The sequence below is a fragment of the Gymnogyps californianus genome, chromosome 18, assembly GCF_018139145.2.
Source record: "Gymnogyps californianus isolate 813 chromosome 18, ASM1813914v2, whole genome shotgun sequence".
Lineage (NCBI taxonomy): Eukaryota > Metazoa > Chordata > Aves > Accipitriformes > Cathartidae > Gymnogyps > Gymnogyps californianus.
In genome coordinates, this window is record NC_059488.1 from 6331056 (window position 1) to 6351567 (window position 20512).

General features: G+C 47.2%; 1 protein-coding gene across 1 annotated transcript; it reads left to right on the top strand.

Annotated features, from left to right (window-relative positions):
• Positions 1-380: 380 nt before the first annotated feature.
• Positions 381-18761, top strand: MIGA2 (mitoguardin 2). The gene is made up of 16 exons (XM_050907772.1): positions 381-425; positions 1959-2201; positions 2941-3151; positions 4106-4218; positions 6590-6707; positions 7213-7352; positions 8881-8998; positions 9184-9284; positions 9770-9885; positions 10324-10396; positions 11063-11149; positions 11821-11919; positions 12150-12284; positions 13054-13107; positions 14078-14194; positions 14825-18761. The coding sequence occupies exons 2-16, from the start codon at positions 2106-2108 to the stop codon at positions 15023-15025; spliced, it is 1779 nt and encodes a 592-aa protein (XP_050763729.1). The 5' UTR covers positions 381-425; positions 1959-2105; the 3' UTR covers positions 15026-18761.
• The last annotated feature ends 1751 nt before the right edge of the window (positions 18762-20512 follow it).

Consider the following 20512-nt stretch of genomic DNA (forward strand, 5'->3'; position numbering starts at 1 on the left):
TAGCCAGACGTAGAAGCAGCGTGCGAGGGTCCGGCCTCCCCGGGGAGCGCCTCAGGGGGCGGGGGCACGGGCGGCGGGCGCGGCCCCTTTAAGCAGGGCGGCCGCGGCGGGGGGAGCTGTCAGCCGCCGCCGAATGGGCGCTCGCACCGCCCCCCCGCCCCTTCCCCTCGCTGCTCAGCCGCACTCGCCGCCGCATCCTCGAGCCAGACCCGAGAATGCGTTCCGATTGGTGCGCCGGCAGGCAGCTCGCCGCTCTTATTGGCTGGAGGGGCGCCGGGGGGCGGTGGCTCTGCACAGCCGCGGTCGGCTCCGCCCCCGCCCAGGGTAGGCTGCGGCGCGGGGGAAGGAGACGCTGCCCTTCCGCGGCCATGGCGCGCGGCGGGGGGAGAGGGTGCCGAGCGGGGCCGCGCGCCCCCCCCGCCACGGTGAGTGGTGCCGCCCGCGCTCACTGGCGGGGCCAGGCCGGGCGGGCCGTACCACCGCTGGGGGGAGGGGGGGGGAGACGGGGACCCCCGGGTGGAACCGGGCCTGGGGTGTTGGGGGACGCGTCGGGGTGCAGAGGGTGCGGGGCCCCCCCGGGATGCACGGGTGCGGGAGGCTTGGGGATGCCTGGGGTGCGGGTGGTGCCCCGGGGTGCATGAGTGCCGGGCGCCCGGGGGATGCCCGAGGGGTGCGAGGGGCCTGAGGGATCTTAGGGCGCAGAGGTATGGGGAGTGCCCATGGGTGCAGGGGGTGTGGGGATGCTGCAGGGGTGCAGAGGGCCCGGGAGCTCCGTTTGCAGGGCCCCGGCTTGCTGCAGTGCTGGTACGGGGTGTCCCGTGGGGAGCTCCCTGCCTGGGGCCTGCCTGGCCGGTGGGTTTAACACCCCCGTGCCCTGGGGTGCCTTCCCTGCTTCGCCAGGGCAGGCAGGGCTGTGGCAAGATGCCGCGGACGGAAGGATTTCACTGGTGCCTTGCTGTGTGTACTCCCCAGCCAAGTGTAGTAACCCCCAGGCTGTTTTCTGTGCCCAAAATTTCTTGCACTTTGCTCTCTTCATCTCTGCTCTGGCCAAAACATTGCATTTAACCTTGTGGGGAGAGCCTGTCGCCCGTGTCTGGTCCCTGCGGGCTGCAGCCACCTTGAAACCACTTCCAAATGCAGCTCCCAGACGGGGTTACACCAACCCATGGGCCGTGGGGTGTGAGGTCGCTGTCAGTCCTGGGCTCAGGCAGGAACCGGGGGTTGTCATGCGGCTCTAACACCCAGGGTGGGTTTAGGTGGTTGATGTGGGGAGATGCCGGAGCCCGGTGTGGCTGGAGCGCGGCTGCACGCAGGGTAAGAGCAGCATCTCGCTGCAGTGAAGGTGGCTTGCTGCAAAGGTTGGCCTGGTAGAGAGTGGAGCCAAAGGGTTTATAACTTTGTGGTGTTTAAAAGACCACCCCCTCCGGTTTCAATACGTTCTTCTGTAGCTCTGTCCTTGACATGAAGCATGTCCCTCCTCCCCAGCTCCCAGCATGGCCAGCAAAGCTCTGTGTAAACTCAAGCAGCGTTGAAACCTCTTGCGCAAACACCCTTTGGTTGGTGGCTCTTGAGCAGGTCTTTGATGCACGGAAAACTGTATGAAAGCAGAGTTTTGACAATGAAAGTGTACATATGGTTATTTGTAATAATTTTTTTTTTTATATGGGGACTGCAAACAAAGTCCCAACCATGTGCAGCCAATTCTGGTGCATGTAGAAATCTCTGGCAGCTCTGGAGTCCAAGGATACTGCTGCTGTAGAGCAGTTTGGGAATCCCCGTGGTTGGGAAGACAAGCAAAAAAATTGCTGCTGTTGGTGAGAAGATGCTTTAGATCTCCTGCTTGGCTTTAGCAGCATTGCTGCTCCAAGTGACCTGGTGTGTGGTTTGTGAAGTGCAGTACAAGGAGGTGCAGGTTGTGTGTTCCTTTCACTCACCTGATTTTTCTCCTCTTTCTGCAGGAGGAGGATTGCTGGATGAAGGCCGACCCCAGGACTCTGAGCCAGATGTCCGAGAAAAGTTGGATTTCTTTGTGAGCAGCTCACACAGCACCCGCAAGTGCCCTTCCCCTTTGTGGCTCCTGGAGGTGTCGAGATCCTCATGCAGACATGGCATTTAGAAGGACAGAGGGAATGTCCATCATCCAGGCCTTGGCAATGACCGTGGCAGAGATCCCCGTGTTTGTTTACACGACGTTCGGGCAGGTACAACGAGCGGGAAAGGCTTTTCTGTTGCGTTCTTTGGGGGTTGTCTGTAGAGAGAGAAGAGTCTATGTTAGTTGTGAGGGACAGAGGCATGACGGGGGGATGCTGGGGGACCTGGGCAGTTTGAGGGTTTGTAAGAATTGCATGGGGAGTTTGGGGTGGTGGGAGAGAGCTGCTCAGGGTGAGCTTGGAGAGAGGAGAGAAGGGCTTCCCACATCCCTCCCTGGGAGAATGCCTGGGTTCAACCTTTCTCTTTGTCAAAGGCACTAAAAAAATACTTTTGTTTTAAAGAAGAGTAATATATTTCCTACTTTTAGTAATGCAACACTTGGGGCAATAAAGCTCAGCTACATACCAGGGTTTCAGAGCTGAAATGGGTAACCTGGATTGCATTTGTGTCGTGGTTTAACCCCAGTCAGCACCAAATCCAAAACACAGCACTATACCAGCTACTAAAAAGAAAGTTAACTCTGTCCCAGCCGAAACCAGGACAATTTGTTACAGGCTGTGTGCAAATTTTGCAGTGTGTTTTGGTAAGAGGATTACCAAGTTCTCCAGCTTCTGTCAAAATGATGCTCCACAGTTTCTCTGCTGCTAAGTCTTAGCTGTGTAGCAGGGGCTGTGTTTTGTGGGTGGGAGGGGGAATGCCAAAGTTTAAGACTGCTTTTAAAAAAAAAAAAAAAAAGAGTAGTGGAATTGTTTTTTCATTGTTGTTCTTTCATATCTTTTGTGTTTAAAGTCTGTCTTCTCTCAGCTGCGGCTCTCTCCAGGCCTGCGTAAGGTGCTGTTTGCTACAGCTCTCGGGACAGTTGCATTGGCTCTTGCAGCTCATCAGCTGAAGCGTCGTCGTCGTCGAAAGAAGCAGATTGCTCCGGAGAAGTGTGGCTTTAAGCCTGGAGGGATCACAGTGCCCATCTTGCCAACCAGAAGAGTCTCCTCCGTGAAGAAAGGTTGGTCTTGCAGAAAGGGACAATCTCCAAAAGCCTTCCATGAGGGAGCAAAGAGGGTGTACAGGGAGCCATGGGAAGTTCCTGACAGCTGGGGGAAGAGGAAAGCAAAGCCATTCGTGTAGTGCATTGATGCAGAATGAAATTAGAAGCCTGAAGCGCAGTGCTGTGAACGCAGGGTTAGCGGAGGAAAGGGAGAGACCCTGACCTCAAAGCCCTTGCGAGAAAAACATGGCACTGAGGTTTTCACCAAGGTTTGCAGGTCCCATCCCCCTTCCTACAGAAAGACTGTGGACCCATTACGCCATGCTTCCCCCGCTAATAACGACCCCGGGCACGCGGTGACCTGGTTGTGTATTGATCTCGGTTATGCCAGTATGAGGGCTGACCCAGGGGTCCCACGTGCAGCCATGTCGGCGAGGTTGGGCGGCGGAGGGGAGGGTGGCCTGGGCCAGGCTGGGGAGTCGGGAGTGTCTGTCCAGCTCTGCGGCGGCTCCCCGACCGTGGGCAGCTTCTTCACCTGATTGTATTGATTTTTGGGGTAAGACTGACCCAGGTCCTCAGCAAAGCACTTTAGAGATTAAGCATTTGTTTTGTGAAACGTGAAAATCTTTAAGCGTTTTTAATAATAACCAAGGGAGCGATGTCCATGCTCTGCCTGGCCTGAGGGAAGCTGGAAGAGTTCTTCCTTGATGCTTTCCACTTGTGCTCGCCTCCTACCATCCATAAGCGGTGAATAAATACTCGTTCCTCAGCCTCACATCCCCACTGATACTACCTTTCTTAGTGTCTCAGAGCAAAATAGAGCATACAGGAGATCCGTGACTCATTTCTAGGTATTGGATGCTGCTTTGCCCATCCACAGTCACACTTGACAGGGCGATGTTCCCCTCCCTATTCACAGCTGCAGCGAACCTGGCCTAAAATTCTGGTTTTGTGTGACCTTCCCAACTGCAGGGTACTCCAGCAAGAGAGTCCAGAGTCCTGGCAGCAAGAGCAATGACACGCTCAGTGGGATTTCCTCCATCGAGCCCAGCAAACATTCCAGTTCCTCCCACAGCCTCGCCTCGGTAAGGACCTTCTCAGCTGGGCTAGGAGAAGCAGGGCTGGGAGATGTGAGTGCACCTACCTGTAACAAAATCACAGAGTCCTTGGCTTTGTGCTGGCCGACGAGTAATGCCAAAGCTTTTGGAGCAGAACAGGTTATGGTGTAATTGTAGGGTGGGTTCTGATATTAACCTTGCAGTGACTGTCTGGAGTTGCCTGCATGAAATCAGAGCAGCATTTTCTTGTGGCCGAGAGCCCCAGGGTACATCCCACTTCTTTGGCCAACGAGGGGCTGCAGGAGGGACTTGCGTGTGGGACATGGCTGTGATTCCTCGGGGCTCTCCATGACCCCCTCAAGGAGCGAGGCTGGATTGTTGCTGGGTCTCACAGCAAAGGGGAGCTTGTTTGCTTCCCTCTGTGGTGGGGGTTTGGGTGGCCCAGCAGCTCCTGTGCCAGCACAGCCCTCCTGTGCTGGGGCTGCTCACAGGTTGCTTGGTTGTTAAAACCAAGTTAACTACCAAAATCTGATAGCTCTGTTTGGGAAACAGTGCAGGTTGAGAACACAGCCTAGTCGTTCTACCTCTTCCAAAGCCAAAAGCAGCCTATAAATGTGGGTAATTCAGGCTTAACCAGGCAGGAGAAGCCATCACTGCTTATACCCACCTCTTGTGAGACCAAACGCAGAAGCGCTGGGGAGCGTTTGTGGCTTCAAGACCTGTTTTACATCCCCATTGCTCAAAGCCTCACGTGCTGCTGTTGGAGCAGCAGGCGGCACAAGTGAACCTCTGCAGCTTCATGCACTGTGACTTACTGCGAAACACCCCCTCGGCGTCACCCGCTTGGGCTCAGTGGCTGGTTAGCAATGCTGGGGCAAGAAGAGGGAAAAATCACCCCTTTGAAGGGAGCTGTTGGCCAGCGGCACCCTACAATATGTGCAGGCATTGCTGAATTTTAGCTTGTCTTGTACGGTTAAAGCACCAGAAAGTTGCCAAAAATCTGTGCCGGCCAAAGTGTGTCTCCAGCAGGCGGCAGTGCCAGCACGGCGCTGGGTGTGCAGCCCTGCACCAGTGTGTTCCCCTGGGGTAACTGGGATATGATGGGACGTGTCAGTGAGGACCAAGCTGTGTCCAGCTCTGGCCTCCCTCCCCCAGCAGGGACTCTCACGTCCATTTAATTCCCCCGCGGCTTCTCCCTTCCCACAGATACCGTCCGGGTTTTGTATCGCTGAAGTCTGTTTCTGTTTAGATAAAAAACTATCTAAATTCCTTTTTCCACTGCTGGTACATGGGTGGGGATATCCACACGGAGAAGGATCTGTTCCTGTACCCCCTTCATTGTGTGGGAGCTGAGCGTCTGTGACACTGTACTCACTGCTTTCATGTTACTTGATGGAAAAACAGCTCATCCTTCGTGCAGCTGCAGTTTCTGCCTGCTCTCTTGTCTGCTTCCTGGGGCTCTTCTTTGCCATCTAGTAAATAAGTCAGCAGCAGTGAACTGATGATTTGGAGTTCCGGATCTCAAGGTGATTTATTAACACTCCACAGAGATTAATGAGTGGAGGCAGGGCAAGAACTCATCTGTCAGATGGTTATTGTAGCTTTTTTCCTAGCATCAGGTTCACATTTGGACATCTTTCTCTAAGCCATATGAAAACACTGGTCATTGTTAGCATTTGAACCCAGCACTTTATTGGGTCAGACTTTAAAAGACATTTATGTGCTAGTGTGAAATTGGAGAAAGCTGACAATTTGCTGTGTGGATCTTAGTGCTCAGCCCTCCCAGGAGAAGGTTTGGTTACAAAGAGAAGAGCGAAGATCCCCCTGGCCAAAGTCCTCAGCTGTATTTTTGCTGGTAATCTGTTCCTTTGTTTGGACTGTGGTTGCTTCCCCCCCACTTCCAGTGTTTTTTGTACAGACAGCTGGGACTAACATGAACTTTCGATCAAAGTCATTGCGCCTTTGTCGTGATTGCTTTGGAGCTTTCTCGGGCTGTCGCCTCCATCAGTGCTCTCCTGCTAGTGCTTGCCATTGTACAGCTCGCCATTTCCTAATGAAGCTTCACTGTAAATTGGTTGGGAAGGTATTTCCCACACAACTTTCTGTGCTTTCAAAGGCACTGCTGTGGTGCTGGGTGGAGAAGGGGAGGACTTCTCACCTTGCCTCCCCTCTCAGCACTGTGTGGCTCTCGGCAGTTGACAGCATACCGTGAACCCAAGCGGGAGGGGGCTGGTAACCCTTGATACCTTCCCCTTCCCAGGCAAGGGAGTACCGATACGGGGAAGGGAAATGGCTTATTGTTGAAATTTAACTGGTGGTGGTGTTTGTGTGGTCTTAACATTCCTACCCTTGGAGAGAATTCAAAAGGCATTTGCTGCTCTCTGCTCCCTTCCTGCAGATGGTAGTGGTCAATTCTTCAAGTCCAACACCAGCATCAGCAGGGATGTGGGAGGCCCAGGCAATGGGAGATGCTGGAGCCATTGGTGATTCCAGTGCAGAAAGCCTTTACGTTCAAGGTAAACAAGCACAAGGGTAACATCGCCCTGGGGGGGTTGTTTATCACTGTGAGAGCAAAAAGAGAGCGTAAACTGACATAGAGCATCAGCAGCTCAATGTAGAGCTCTAATAGGAAGCTCTCTCCCATTCTCAACTTTTAAACTCAGTCACTTGTTAGTTATAAATCCCATCTTCTCCGAAAGAAACGTTTCTCTGTTTTCTCAGTGAATAATTTACTTCCAAAAGACTGTTGTTTGAGCAACAGGCTCACCTTGTGGAGAGAACAGTATTTTGGAAGTAACATGGCTGGTGTTTTAACCAGTTTGGGGATGTTCTCCTTAACTTCTAATCCAAATTAAACCATATTTAAAAGGGAAGGAAATAGAATACATTTCTTCTTTCTTATCAGTTGGGGAGAGGCTTCCCTCTTCGCTGGATTGTCTGAGTGAGCAAAGACTCCTGCTGTATCGCTTTGTTCCTAAGTGGCCTGGGACTCTCACAGCTTGTATTTGGTTGCATTGCCAGGCATGGAGCTGTTCGAGGAGGCCCTGCAGAAGTGGGAGCAGGCGCTGACCATCAGGCAGAGGGACAGTGCTAGTACCAGCACCCCTGTGCCCTGGGACAGCAAGAAACAGCAAGAGAGCATGTCTGAGAACATCCCAGAGGTAGGTCCCCACTTTTCCGTTGCATTTACCAGCTGGGCAACATGCTGAAAGACCAGCCTGGGTGCTGGAAGCAGTAATTAGGAGGTTAAAAGAAGAGCAAATTAAGGGCAGAGTTGGGCCAGACTCTGTTTAAGAGCTGTCTATATCTGCGGCTTCCTTATGTAATGTGAGTGGGTGTTTTTAATTTCTTTGTCTTTTTAATAAGTCTCGCCCCCTCGTTCCCCAGCTTTTCTACCCACCTTCCAGCATCATGTCAGTCACTGTCATGCAAGTCCTCCAGCAGCAGAGGCTGTGGTAGGAAAAGGCTGTAACAAATACAGCACTGGAGAGAAAGAAATAGCTTTTTGCCTGGCAGTGTTGTGTCTGTAACTTTTTAACGCATTTGAAAGTGGAGATCTTGATGGTCACTATCACTTCCTAGGAAGCTGAGTGGAGAAGCAGAGGCCAGCTGCCTGCGTGTATTAATGAGTAAAGCAAAGTGGTAACTCGGTAGGAGCTAAGTATGCCCCTGCTCGCTGAGCAAGTGGGTCAGGGAGATGCGTAACTTGTTCTGCCTACAGCTACAGAAACAAGTATTTTGTTGTCTTGGACTTGAGGACTATGCAGGGAAGACCGCTGATAAGAGGAGATCCAAACTAGAAAGGCTCAGTGACAATCATGAAGCTAAAGAGAGCAGCTGTAGCTCAGGACTGTGAAAGGAGCGAAACTCCCAACTCTCCAGGAGTTCTCACTGGCAAAAAGTGTTCCCAGCCTCTTATAAGCAGGGCCTGGTGTAGTAAGTATGTGGGATATTTGTCTTTTGTGGTGGTTAATATTTATCCAAGTCAAATCTGGATTCTCTTGTTGTTGTTTCTCCTTGAAGCGTCCTATAGTATTTCTAAAACTGACGTAAAACCAGTTGATTCATTATCAAAATAGATTTCGTGCTTCTTGTTAATGCTTCTGTCTTCTGGGTGAGATACTCATGCAGACACAAGGGCATGAAGGCAAGATGCTGTGTAAGTCTTATTTTTCTCCCCCTTTTTTTTCTATCCTCCTGTGCTGCTTACAGCAAACTTTGCTTATGCCCAGCACCTTAATCCAAGGACTCTCACTCTGTTATCCAGTTCCAATACTCTGTTGTATTCAACACAGGTTTTCTGATGTGATTCCCTCTTGAAATTAGGCTACAGTCACAAGTCAGGAGAATTAAGTGATCTGTAACTCATTAAAATACCTGTTTATCTGGATGGCAGGTTAAACTTCTTAAGTTCTTTCTTCCTTTTTTAACAGGAAAACAAAATTGTGAAGCTAAAAAGCCAGAGGGTTTGAATAGGCTGTGTAGAAGCTTCCCTCCCCTTGCATTATTAGCTGCATTGTAGGATTAATGAGTCCTCTCTCTCTCTCTCTCTCTCTTTTTTTTTTTTTTTGAATCATTTAATCTGCAAACTGTAAATCCCACTTTACTGAAAATTTCCTTCCATATTTGTGCTGTCAATCTGTCTCTGCCCAGCTGGCTAACTAAGGGTGGCATTTATGTATGTTCAAGGAGGAGTCCCAGAAAAGGGAGTTCGCTGAGAAGCTGGAGTCCCTCTTGCACCGAGCCTACCACCTCCAGGAAGAGTTCGGGTCTTCACTTCCATCAGACAGCATGCTGCTGGATCTGGGTATGGGAGCTGGGTTAGAAATGCATTAGAAGGCCAGTTTCTTTTCTGATTTTGTGTCTTTTCTGTAAGCTAGGCAATGAAGTGGTGACAAAGTGCTGTTTGTGGGGATGGGAGGGAGAGCACAGTGGCTAAGAGGAGTGGTAGTCCATAAACTCCAACACATGTAGCTTCTTCCTCTCCTCCAGAGAAGACTTTAATGCTTCCATTGACGGATGGGTCATTACGGCTCCGGACAGATGACGAAGACAGCTCAGTTTCTGAGGACTCCTTCTTCTCTGCAGCAGAGGTGACTTAAGTTTCATCTGTGTGTCACAGTCCAGCTGCTTGGAGGGGAGCCACAAAGGCAGTGGAGCCAAACACATCTTGGTAGAGGAAGATGATAAAACATGGAGCAACAGCCCCAGGCTGGGAGGTTCATGATGGATGTTAGGAAAAGCTTTTTAATTATGGGCATGGTGCAGCCCTTTCCAACCAGCCTTTCCACGTCATCTTCCTGTCTACTGTAGAAAACATGCCATAACAGCTAGGAAAGTACTGTAAAGCTAATGTAATGCGGTTTGGTTGTGTAAATTTTAGGGGATATTGAGCTGTGTCAGAGCTGAGACAGCTTTGAAACTGGTGGGAAAAGAAATATCTTTGCATGAAATAATTGGCACTGACAAAAGTTTGCTAGCTGAAGAAGGCACATCTTGCTCATGTGCAGTCTCTGAGTATTTGCAAATATTTAACGAGATCACTTTATTCTTCCCATGTCTCTTGCTACCTCTACAGCTCTTTGACTCTCTCCACTTTGAGGAAATACCATTCCACCTCTCTAAGCCAGTAGCAGCATATGAAGAAGCTCTGCAGTTAGTGAAAGAAGGGAAAGTTGCGTGCCGGACGCTGAGGTGAAGTGCCAGCTGGAGTTGTGGGTCCTTGTGTCGAGGCTCCTTTGAGCAGTGTGAACACATCATTTGCCTTTGAGCAGCCCTATAACCAGAATAACCCTTTGGGGTTGGAAACTCTTAGCATCCTTCCTGCTGGTTTGGACTTCCTGGGGAACTAGCCCTAGATTTTAGGACACATGTTAAGAAAGGGTAATTATCCCAGGAAATTAGTAATGGGAAATGTGACTGTTCTGTAAGGCTGGCTGGCATAGTCCTGTGCCATAACAACCTTTGCAGAGGTGCTCTAGTCCCCCAGGGAGCTGTACAAAGGGAATGCAGTTGTTACTTTCTCCTAGGCACAGACTGAGAATTTATTCGTGTTTTTAGGGGACCATAGTTGGTAGGAACACAGACATCAGGAGAGCTGAAATTTATGCAGTCCTTCCCCTTTCCCTCTAGGACAGAGCTCCTTGGCTGCTACAGCGACCAGGATTTCCTCGCGAAGCTGCATTGCGTCAGGCAGGCCTTCCAGGTGAGAACGGCTGGAGGCTTCCAGGTTCCCGCGGGGCGTTGCTGCCAGCAGCACGTTCTCCTCTGCCAGCACAGGAGTGAAATCTGTGCCTCTCTAGAGCAAGTAAAAACAGAAGCAGCAGCAGCCCAAGCTCCCGTTGCTTAACTCTCTAATCCCATCCTGATCAATTTGATTTGGAGCGGGAGAGGATCCCCTGGTCCCTGTGCCCAGCTTGAGCGGTGGTTACATGGCCACTGACGCTGGTTTAGTTCTGGGAAGTTAAAGTTTGGGAATTTCAGAGCTGCCCAGAAGCTGGTACTCCCACTTAAGAGCTTTTCACTGGGCTGGAGTCAAACCTCTGAGGTGGGGGAGCAAGGTTTCCTTCTCCTTACCGCAATCCTCTTCCTGGCAATGTATGTCTAGAGCCTGAACAGCAGCTTTTGTGCCCTGGCCCGACTGCCGCCCTGTGGCTCCTGTGCCTCCATTCTTGCTGCTTCCAGTCTTTCTGCCTAATTTTAAACTCACTTCCTGGAGAGAGCAGTTTTGTCTTCTAGACTCCAGCTTATTAAAGGCTAATGATACTGGTGTATGCAGCATTGCACTGCTTTGTGTCCTGTCCTTTTTTCCTCCCAGCTCAGAATTTGTGTGGGCATAGGTGCTCACAGGAGACTTGTGTTCCCTTTGCAGGAGCTGCTGGAGGATGAAAGCAATCAACTGTTTTTTGGAGAGGTTGGGAAGCAAATGGTGATAGGACTGATGACAAAAGCTGAAAAGGTAGGAAGTTTGTATCACAACTAAGCTGTGTCTTGAGCACAGGGACACTTGTTCCTCCATCCCAACCCAGAGTTTGTCCAGTGTATTGGAAGAAGAAAACTTCATCTGTATGCTGGTGACTATTGTGAGAAATAAAGCACCTGTGCTTTTAATCTTGTTTAACCAAATTCTCTTGAAAGAGCCTCTCTGTGCATCTCCTGTCCACAGTTGATACTGTGCCCCACTGGAGCGAACAGAGGGTACAGGCTGTGCATCAGCGATGGCATCATCTCAAGGAATATAGGAAAGGGAAAAGATAATCAAACCTTTGCATCAATGATGTACCAGTTCTCAGATCACTGGCTTAGTCACTGGTCATCACCTGAACAGGGATATCGTTGCTTGCGCAGCGTTAGTCCCTTAGTGGCTCAGTTTGTGTACGGGTGTGTCTAGCTACTTTCTTGAAGGAAGTGGAGCAACATAGGTGCTTTGAGTCACAGCTGAGCCTGGGGCCATCCATGCCTCCCAGGAATAAATTCTCTCTTTCTGCACAAAGAGTGTTTTGGCTAAAAACTTCACCCAGTCACATGCATTGATGTTGATGTTAGCTCAAAATAGAGTAGTCAAACTTTGGTGAAATGTGCCCACAGCTGTTGTACCTTATGAAGTGTTTTGTTTCTCTGCTCTCCCAGAATCCCAAAGCTTTTCTGGAAAGCTACGAGGAGATGCTGCATTATGCACTGAAGCAAGAGACCTGGCCGACAACTCAGCAGGAGCTGGAAGGAAGAGGGGTTGGTAAAAACATTATCTCTACAAAGTTGCAGAGGAGTTGGAAGATAATGGATATGTAGGAACGGCCCAGGAGTGAAAGAACCGCTGCTGAAATACGATTACATTGCGTACTTCAGCTCGTTACATTTTGTTGCTTCAAACCAAAAGAGTAAAGTCCATGTCTTTTTTTTTTTTTTTTTTTTTTTTTTTTAAACCTGTTCCCTTTACAGACTGTTCTGCTCTCTGACAGGTGGTGTGCATGAGTTTCTTTGATATTGTGCTGGACTTCATCCTCATGGATGCTTTTGAGGATCTGGAGAACCCGCCCTCCTCTGTGCTGGCTGTGCTGCGCAACCGCTGGCTCTCCGACAGCTTCAAGGAGACGGTGCGTTAAATGGGGAGTCCTTGCGCTGAGCATGATATCGCAGTGCCAAGGCTAGAAAAGAGTATAACCTCAGCTGTCCTGGCTGAGCTGAATTTTCTCTTTAGACATACCATGCTTTCCTGAAGCTCTAAACAACAATCTTCTGGTACATGTAAATTGTTTACAGGAAAGCTTTCCTTATTTTGAAAGCATCTGGTTAGCTCCAATAGACTTATTTCTCTGGCGGCCTTTATCAGTGATGCCATGGAGATGTTAAAAGATGACAGTGCATCTTTTCATGACTGAGAATAAGAGGATCAAAATGTAGGGAAAAACATGTGGGTTTTTTGCACCTGGCCATTCATTCTGGTGGTACCTCAGCAAACACTAAGGCTCAAATAGCAGCGCTTTCCTCTAGTCCTGGCCCCCAGCTGCATATTTAAGACTGATTAGTTTCATGGACTGAGAAGAAGATGGTTGGGAGGCACCTTTTAACAGCTGTCTGCTTACAGTCTGCATTCTGGGATGTTTGGCAACTATGTCAGATCATATTAGCAGTCTTCAAAAACACTTTGGCTTTTCTGGAATGGATCTGGAGTGGCTAAATCTGCTTCCAGTTCACTTTGATTTTGTCACTAATTTTAGAGTTGTTGGCACAAAAGGGCCACTGCTTTGATATTTTGATGGCAATGTGTTGGTAAACTGTTTGGGGTTTTTTGGGTGTTTTTTTTTTGTTGTTGTTGTTGAAAAGTCATCCCAGTAACTGATGATCTGTCTCTGTTAATCGTAGGCTCTAGCAACTGCCTGCTGGTCAGTTCTGAAAGCAAAAAGGAGGCTTCTGATGGTAAGCAAAATTAATTAAAAGGAAAAGAACCTAATGTTTTTGAAGGTGAAAAGATAACACCTAGATCTTGACAAAATACAAAATCCAAGTGGTATAAGACTGAACTGAATCGCATTCTTTGTGATGCTTTAGAGTGCTGGGGTCCTGCCATCATTGCTCCAGTGCCATGCCAGTACTTTACTGAATCAGTCTGAGTTTATTGTCCCTTTTTCTTAATGTGAGGATTCAAAAGACAACGTTGCCTGTCTGGTATTCCCTCTCCCCTCTCACAATACCGTAGGAATGGTCACAGACACCAAACAACAAGGGGCTGCTCCTGAATTGTAGTTTCCCTGCTGGCAGTGCAATGAATGGCTCATGCGCTTCTCCGCTTCCCAGCGCTGATTGCTGACTAGCTATTACTTGATGCGTTTCCCTTAAATCTGTAGCTTTCTAAAGTATCACAGCAGATGAGTTCATGGACCTGGGGAACAGGAAGCCGCACCTTCACAACCCCAGTTCTGCCACAGGGTCTGTCGCCTCTGACAAGTTTTCAACTCCTATCCCACAACCAGCTGGTACGACTGGGTTTGCCTTGTGAGATGGTACAAAGAGAAATGAGAGCGTTGGAAGCTGTATTGGTGCTGTCATGCAGTAGCTCTGTCTTGGATATTTGCATGCCCTTTCCTGGCTTGGTCCGGAGATTATAAATAGAGTCTATAAAGACTGTCTGATGGTTGCCTTTCATTTTCTTCTATTTATTTTCCTCCTGAAATAGTAGTTTAGAAACATGAAGATAGAAAGCTCTAGTCATCCTTCAAGGGATCTGAAAGATAAATGTAATTCTACAGGAAGATATGTTCTTAAGTAGCTTAACTTCAGTTACTGAAGCACGGTGTTTTCTGGCAGGGAATTTGGTATCTGATATGGAATAAGCTGCTAATTCTGTCTGAGAACCAAGACCAACCAATTCTTCCCTTCCCTGTGGCAGGTACCAGATGGCTTTATCTCTCATTTCTACTCCGTATCGGAGCATGTCAGTCCTGTTCTAGCCTTTGGTTTTCTGGGGCCCAAGCAGCAGCTATCTGAAGTCTGCAGTTTCTTCAAGGTAAGATGGCTTTTCTGTACCTAATCTGTGTGGGACTGCTGCTGTTGTCTGGCTTAAAGCTGCAGATGTGTGCTATTGGTGACTGACTTGGCATTAAGAAACTTGGCTCTCTACAAAAGCCTTCTAAAAATCACTCGGTTTTGAGATGCAGATTGCTGAATTCAGGTTGATAAGAATTCCCAGCACAATTTACCATAGCTGATAGCAAAAATGTGTGATGAGATCAATTTATACCATTAGTATTGGAAAAGATTATGGGTGCATATGCTGAAAGAATATCTTGTCTAAGAGTAGATGATCTTACAGGTTACGTATTTGATCTTAAAGCCTAAATCCTCTTGTTCTTGTAGATAATATTATGAGGGGCTGTGTTCCATTCATTAAATATTTGCATGGATATTGCCATGGACATCAGCATTGCTTTCCTGACTTCAGGAGCTCTGCTGTCCTGTTTCAGAGGCATGAGGGGATCTAGCCACAAAAGTAGTACCCAGCCTGAAGCAGATCTTTGCTTGGATGGCAGACGTGCAAAATTCCTTATGGGGTTCTCTGCTTGCTGCAGTCCAGGCAGCTGGTATTGGCCGGTGAGAGAAGGTCTCCTTACTGTAAACCTTCCTTTTGTCTTTGCAGCACCAGATAGTACAATATCTAAAGGACATGTTTGATTTGGACAACGTGAGATACACAACAGTGCAGTCGCTGGCAGAAGACATTTTGCAGCTCTCGCGGCGGCGCAGTGAGATCCTCTTGGGATATCTGGGCACCGAGACTTCCCCTGAGATGAATGGCATGCTTCCTGGTGAAAATGAGACACTGAAGGAGCTCATCTGATGTCAGTCAGGGGAGGAAAACAGTTTTGTACAAGGACCTTTTTCCTCCCAGAGATGGATAAAACTACCTGCAATGTGCAGTGGTGGCAGCAAGACTATCTCAACACACAGCAACCTGGTGGGACCTTCTGCTTTTTGTAGCCAGTAGTGTTTGCTGGGATGGATCCAGGACCGCTTGCCAGCTTATGGTTTGAATTTCTTCTTTGTTCCACCTTCCTGTTCTTTTTATCATTATTATTATTTTTAACGTGTCATATAAACCATGAACTGCCTGGGCCCAGATTTTTGCCCAATTCTCTTGAATAGGGCAACATACGTACCTGTTTTGCCTGTGCGTTTTCTGGGAGATAATCCCTGACGTTTACGATTGTGTGTGGGAGCAGGAACATCACTGGTAAATTCTCCACTTGACCCTTAGCTTCTCAAGAAGGCTTTGTTTCCTTTGGGATTTTTATTATCGTTCTTCTCTGCTGTGTTTCTACAGACATTACTGCTGATTTTTACCTTACGTGTTTTAACACATGCAATGTGACTAGCAAAGATTTCTTTCCCAGAGAGGAAGAAATACTTCTGTAAAGCACTGAAGTAAAATGCAGACTTTTGTAACCGGTCTGAAGCTCTAAGGAACTTGGTCTGTTCCCTCTGTCTCACTGCTCTTTGCAGGTGAGATAACTGGCTCTGTGCCGTGGTCATCCTTGCTTAGGAGATGGCTGAAGTCTACGTTTGCCCCTAAGGCAAGCTAGTGTGAGGAGGGGGTGGATTTGCATCCTGCCTGTGCATGCACAAAGTCTTCAACATCCATCAAAGTGCCTTGCTGTACTTCAGAATGAGCCAGCAGCAGTTTTTGCTGGGTAGGAGGTGTGGGGTGTACACAAGCAGAGGGAACCGGTGTAGCGTGGTGCCTATTCCTGTTATGCACAAGGTAGTAAGAGGTGTAGATGTTGGATGTGATGTACGAAAGGGGTTATGTGTGCAGGTAGCTGGAGAGCTGGGATCAAGCTGCTAGAGAGGAAATGACTTTCTAGTCTGTCAATCCTAAGAAACATAGCGTAGTTTTGGGTATAGATCAAATGCCTGTGTATGTATGACCTTGTAGTGCTGGGACGGCTCTTCTCAAATGATGTGATCCTGACTGCACAGCCGGCACTTGAAATCGGGCTGCTTTGGGACACGTGCTGAGTTGGATACTAGCGCAGGATAGCGGCAGTGGAGTGCGCTGGACTTGAGGCAGTCCTGGCTTTTGTGTGAGGTTTGCAGTGATTTGCTGAGTCCTCTGAGTGCAATGCCACAGATGAAGGTTGAGGGTCCAGCCTGTGCTTTCTCCAGTTTCAGTCCACATACAGCTCCAAGTCCCAGCCTCAGAATGAGGAGGTCTTCAGGGAGAAGAAAGTGAGGACTTCCACAAAAACAGACTTCACTGTTTTTTCTCCCGAGTGATTAGTTATCCCTTGTGTCTGTTCCAGGTAAAAGGCATAAGTCTTACCTAGCCATATCTTTGCAAGGGAAGAAAAAATATGTAAGAATCTGGAGTTTCCATATGAGTGGAAAGTCAGTGCATGGGCTTGGAGAATACAAATGTCTTCTTTCTTCCTCTTCAGATATCTAATGTGGATCCTGCTGGTAAAAGCAGGAAGGAAGTAAGCAGGCAAAAAGTAAACAGGAGGATGTAAAAGGAGTAGACAAATGCTCCTGAGATGCTTGCAAGAGGGTAAGCATAGAGCACGTAACATCTGTTGCTCTATAAGCACATCAGACTGATGTGGCTTATCCTGAAGACCAGATTAATGCAATAAACAAGACAGTGCTGAGGCAGAAGTGAGGAGCAGCTGACCCAGGTGAGGCTGCATGAAATAAACTGTTATGAGAAGCATTTAAGAGACAGCAGTTGAAACTAGGAAAGGTCTCGGAGGTGTCTTGCTCCTGGCAGCATGCAGTGAGAGAAGAAACAGAGGATGTTGTATTAGCACAACACACCTGCTATATGTAAACTGTGATTCAAAAGTACATTATATTCTGAAAGCAAGTTACTTTGCCAAAAAAAGTTTATAGTGCTTTGTGCTCTTGTATGGCTGGTTTAGAAGAAAGAGGAACTTCAGCAGCTTTGTATAGTGGTTAAAAAGATGCTAAAATGTGAAGATTAATGTAATAAGATGGATTGTAATTCTAAACAATCAGTGCTGTTAATTTCTCATTTTTAGAGTTGTTTTATGTGTATTTATTTACTACTTTGAGTGTCTTTTGGCCTCAGTGCTTGGGGCAGCCTGCCTGCTTTGTGTACAGGCAAGAACACTGGCCGCTGACTTTGGTCTTTTCGTGTCCTTGCAGGAGAGGATACTGAAACAGGGTGGCCATGAAGCAAACACTAACTTGCACTGCGGCTTTTTAAGCTAAGAAATTGTGAATTCCTAATCAATCCAATGGAAGAAAGACAGTTTTATTACAGCTTTATGCTTTTCCTTAGCCCTTATTGCAAATAGGGTACACTGCCCTCCCAGTCAAGGTAAAGAGGAATCTTCCTCAAACATCCGCAGCTTCTTGAACGTTGAGTTCTCCCCCTCTGCCCACCAACACTAACTTGCTCCTGCACAAGCCAAGGATGTTGTCTGAGACAAACTGATTTTCTCTTTACTGGGGAGGATGTTAAACTTCTCTACACCCGCCCTGCGATTTCATTGCTGCTCTTTCTCCTTCCCCAATGCCAGTGTAGCTTGAGAGGAAAGGCAGAAGAAAGGTGTTTGCAGCCTCTGAAGGGTACTGTTCAGATCAGCGGGTTCAGAGGAGCTGTTCCTGTGGAAGAAGCTCTCCCTGACCTGAGGGGTGGTGGTCAGTGACCTGCTGCGTTCAGCTCCTTCGGATGCAACCCCGAGCAGGGGCTCAGGCTGCTCCCACTGATCCCATCCAGAGCAGGGCTTGGCCCAAATGGCAACCACCTCATACTCATCTGTTTTGCAGGGTAGAGTAAAAGGTTATGACCGAACAACTGTCTGCCCTCTGGCTTCGTAAGAGATCACTAGAAAATCCTGTTTTCCCCAGCATATTGTATTTTAGCAAAGGAAATCATTCAGTATTAGTAGCAGACGAGATACGTATTCGGGTAGAATCTCTAGAGATAAGATATTTGCCTTTTTTATAATGAACCCTTATTCTCAAGGGGTTAAATCATTCTGGGCTGACACTTGCAAGATTTTAACACTGATGGGGATTTAAAGTGGCTTAGCAGCTATGAAATAAAATCCTTCAATAGTTTCTGATGCTTAAACAGAATTTCAAATATGCATGACTTTCAGTTTTTATGTGGTAGTTGTAACAAGCTTCACCAGTGGTTGAAGTACGTACTCAGTACTTCAGTATGTATGTAGAGACTGCACCAAATGGCTCTAGGAGGGTCTTTATGATCTTTAAAGCACAAATACATTAATTAAAAAAAAAAAAAAAGAGGAAAAATCTGCCTTGTATCTATGAGATCAGCATGGCTTTGAAGAGCATGACTTGTGCTGTCTCATACAAGGAGGTGGGAAAGCAGGATTTTATTTACCCCTCTTCAGTAGAACATTCCTCTGCCATATGTGAAACTAATGAATGTAAACTTGTGCCTATTTTTTCTTGATTTCCTAAAGGTGTAAAAATCTGTTCTTGTTCTGCTTCTTTTTCTTTGCAGCTAATTTTTTTTTTTTTAATACCTTTAATCTTAGGATGTGGGCATTACAAGTCAAATAAAACTTTCCTTCATGATTGTGTTTTTTGTTTCTAAATTTCCTGGTGAAACTTGCTAGAAACTCAGTCTTTGGTTTCTGATTTAGGTGACAGTTGTGGTGACACCTCTGGTGCTAGAGTGATGGTATAAAATGAGGCTCTTTCCTCCTAGAGCCAAAATGCTAAACTTACAGCAAGTAAACTTAAGGGTTTTGTTTGCATGGGGAGTCTTCCTGGTTCTACGGAAGACAAGTCCTTTGGTTAAGCAGGCTATAAAATAAACAAGACAACTCATTGTACTTTGAGCAGCAGTTGAAAACTGTGGGGTTTCATTTTTCAGATTTTTCTTTTTCCGTGGTGGTTTGATTGTGTTTGGGTGTGGTGTGGGTAGGCTAGCAGACTGTGATAAAGTGATAACAGAAATCCCAGTAACTAGCAGAATCTCTTAAACATTGTCCAAGTTCTTGTAGCATACTTATCAGCCTCCCAAACTATGTGAAAGAAACCCAGAGTAAAGACTGTGGGTTGATATCGGAGATGCCCATCTGCTGAGCAATGCAGGAAACTCATCTTCTCACTCTTCTGAAGCAATTACAGTATGTTTAAATACTTTCCTTTTCAAATGATACAGAAACCAGATTGAATCAGATAGGCTGTTTGCTTCCACACTGATTAAGATTTCATCCATACACTTTAAAATGAAAAAAATAAGCCTCGGTTAGCATTAATGCAAGCCTGTCATGAACTATGATATATGCAAATAAAATGTTCATGAATAGGAAAATTTTTGTCTCATGCCACACCCTGAACGTTAGTTGAAAGAGTTAAAAGGAGTTTATCTTAGTTTCCATGGTGTCAGACTGTATACTCATTACATCTCCAGAGCAGCTTTGTGCTTTCTTATGCTGAAGGAACAGAGCAAAGGCTGCTCTGTGTATTGACACTTTCTTCTTATGTTCAGGAAGGAGTGGGTGAATATAGCAATGAAGCCCACAATTTTCAGTACTTGTCATGGTACATAGATCAAATGTAATCCACTCTGCCAGCATAACTCTATATTCAATAGCTTGGAAAGGAGGAGATTTATTTAACTTGAATAATGAAAGCAGTAAATCACTCATGCTACCTTGTAGCAGTCTTCTGCAATGAACTGAACTTCTGCAGTAAATATGTGCTCTTTCTTTCCAAATAAGATGACTTTAATGCTATTTTTCTTGCAACGCCAGGAAAAGTATCAACTTTGAAGAGGCTGTTGAAATTAATTGGACATAGTCATAACTGCTATCTGAAAACAGGTGTATTACAACTGCAGGAAAAGGAGCATTCTCCCTGTTCTGAAATCTTTCTTTATTCTGAACGTGTTAAGGGATAGAAATCCTAGTCCGTGTGCTTTCCTGACATATAAAAATTAAAGGCAACCCCTTGCCTATGTTTATCACTTCTTGTGCTGCTCTTGCATAGTTATTTTTCTGGAAGTTTTATTTTTTTAAGTTGAATTAACTTTGGTGGTTTGGTCTAAAGGTGTATTTGCCTCCTACAAGCTTTTCTGTGTAATGCTGCTCATTTATCTCACTTTTGAAGTGCTGCACTGTTTGTGTTCTGCTTTTTCCTCAGGCTCCCCAGGTAAGTATTATTCTCTGGGCTCACATATGGGAACATTCATTTCAGTTTGGTCTTCAAAATGGGTGTTTTCAGGGGCCAAAGTTATTTTGGGGGAAGAAGGAAGGAAAAAAAAAAAAAAAGGTATTGCCTGGAGCAGGTGTTGCCTGGCCTTTGCAGTACCTTTTAAAGGAAG

Coding starts and splice junctions, on each gene's coding strand:
- MIGA2 (XM_050907772.1), top strand. CDS start 2,106: ATGGCATTTAGAAGGACAGAGGGAATGTCCATCATCCAGGCCTTGGCA. Junction 2,202..2,940: donor TTTACACGACGTTCGGGCAG/GTACAACGAGCG, acceptor TTGTGTTTAAAG/TCTGTCTTCTCTCAGCTGCG. Junction 11,920..12,149: donor AGGAGCTGGAAGGAAGAGGG/GTTGGTAAAAAC, acceptor GCTCTCTGACAG/GTGGTGTGCATGAGTTTCTT.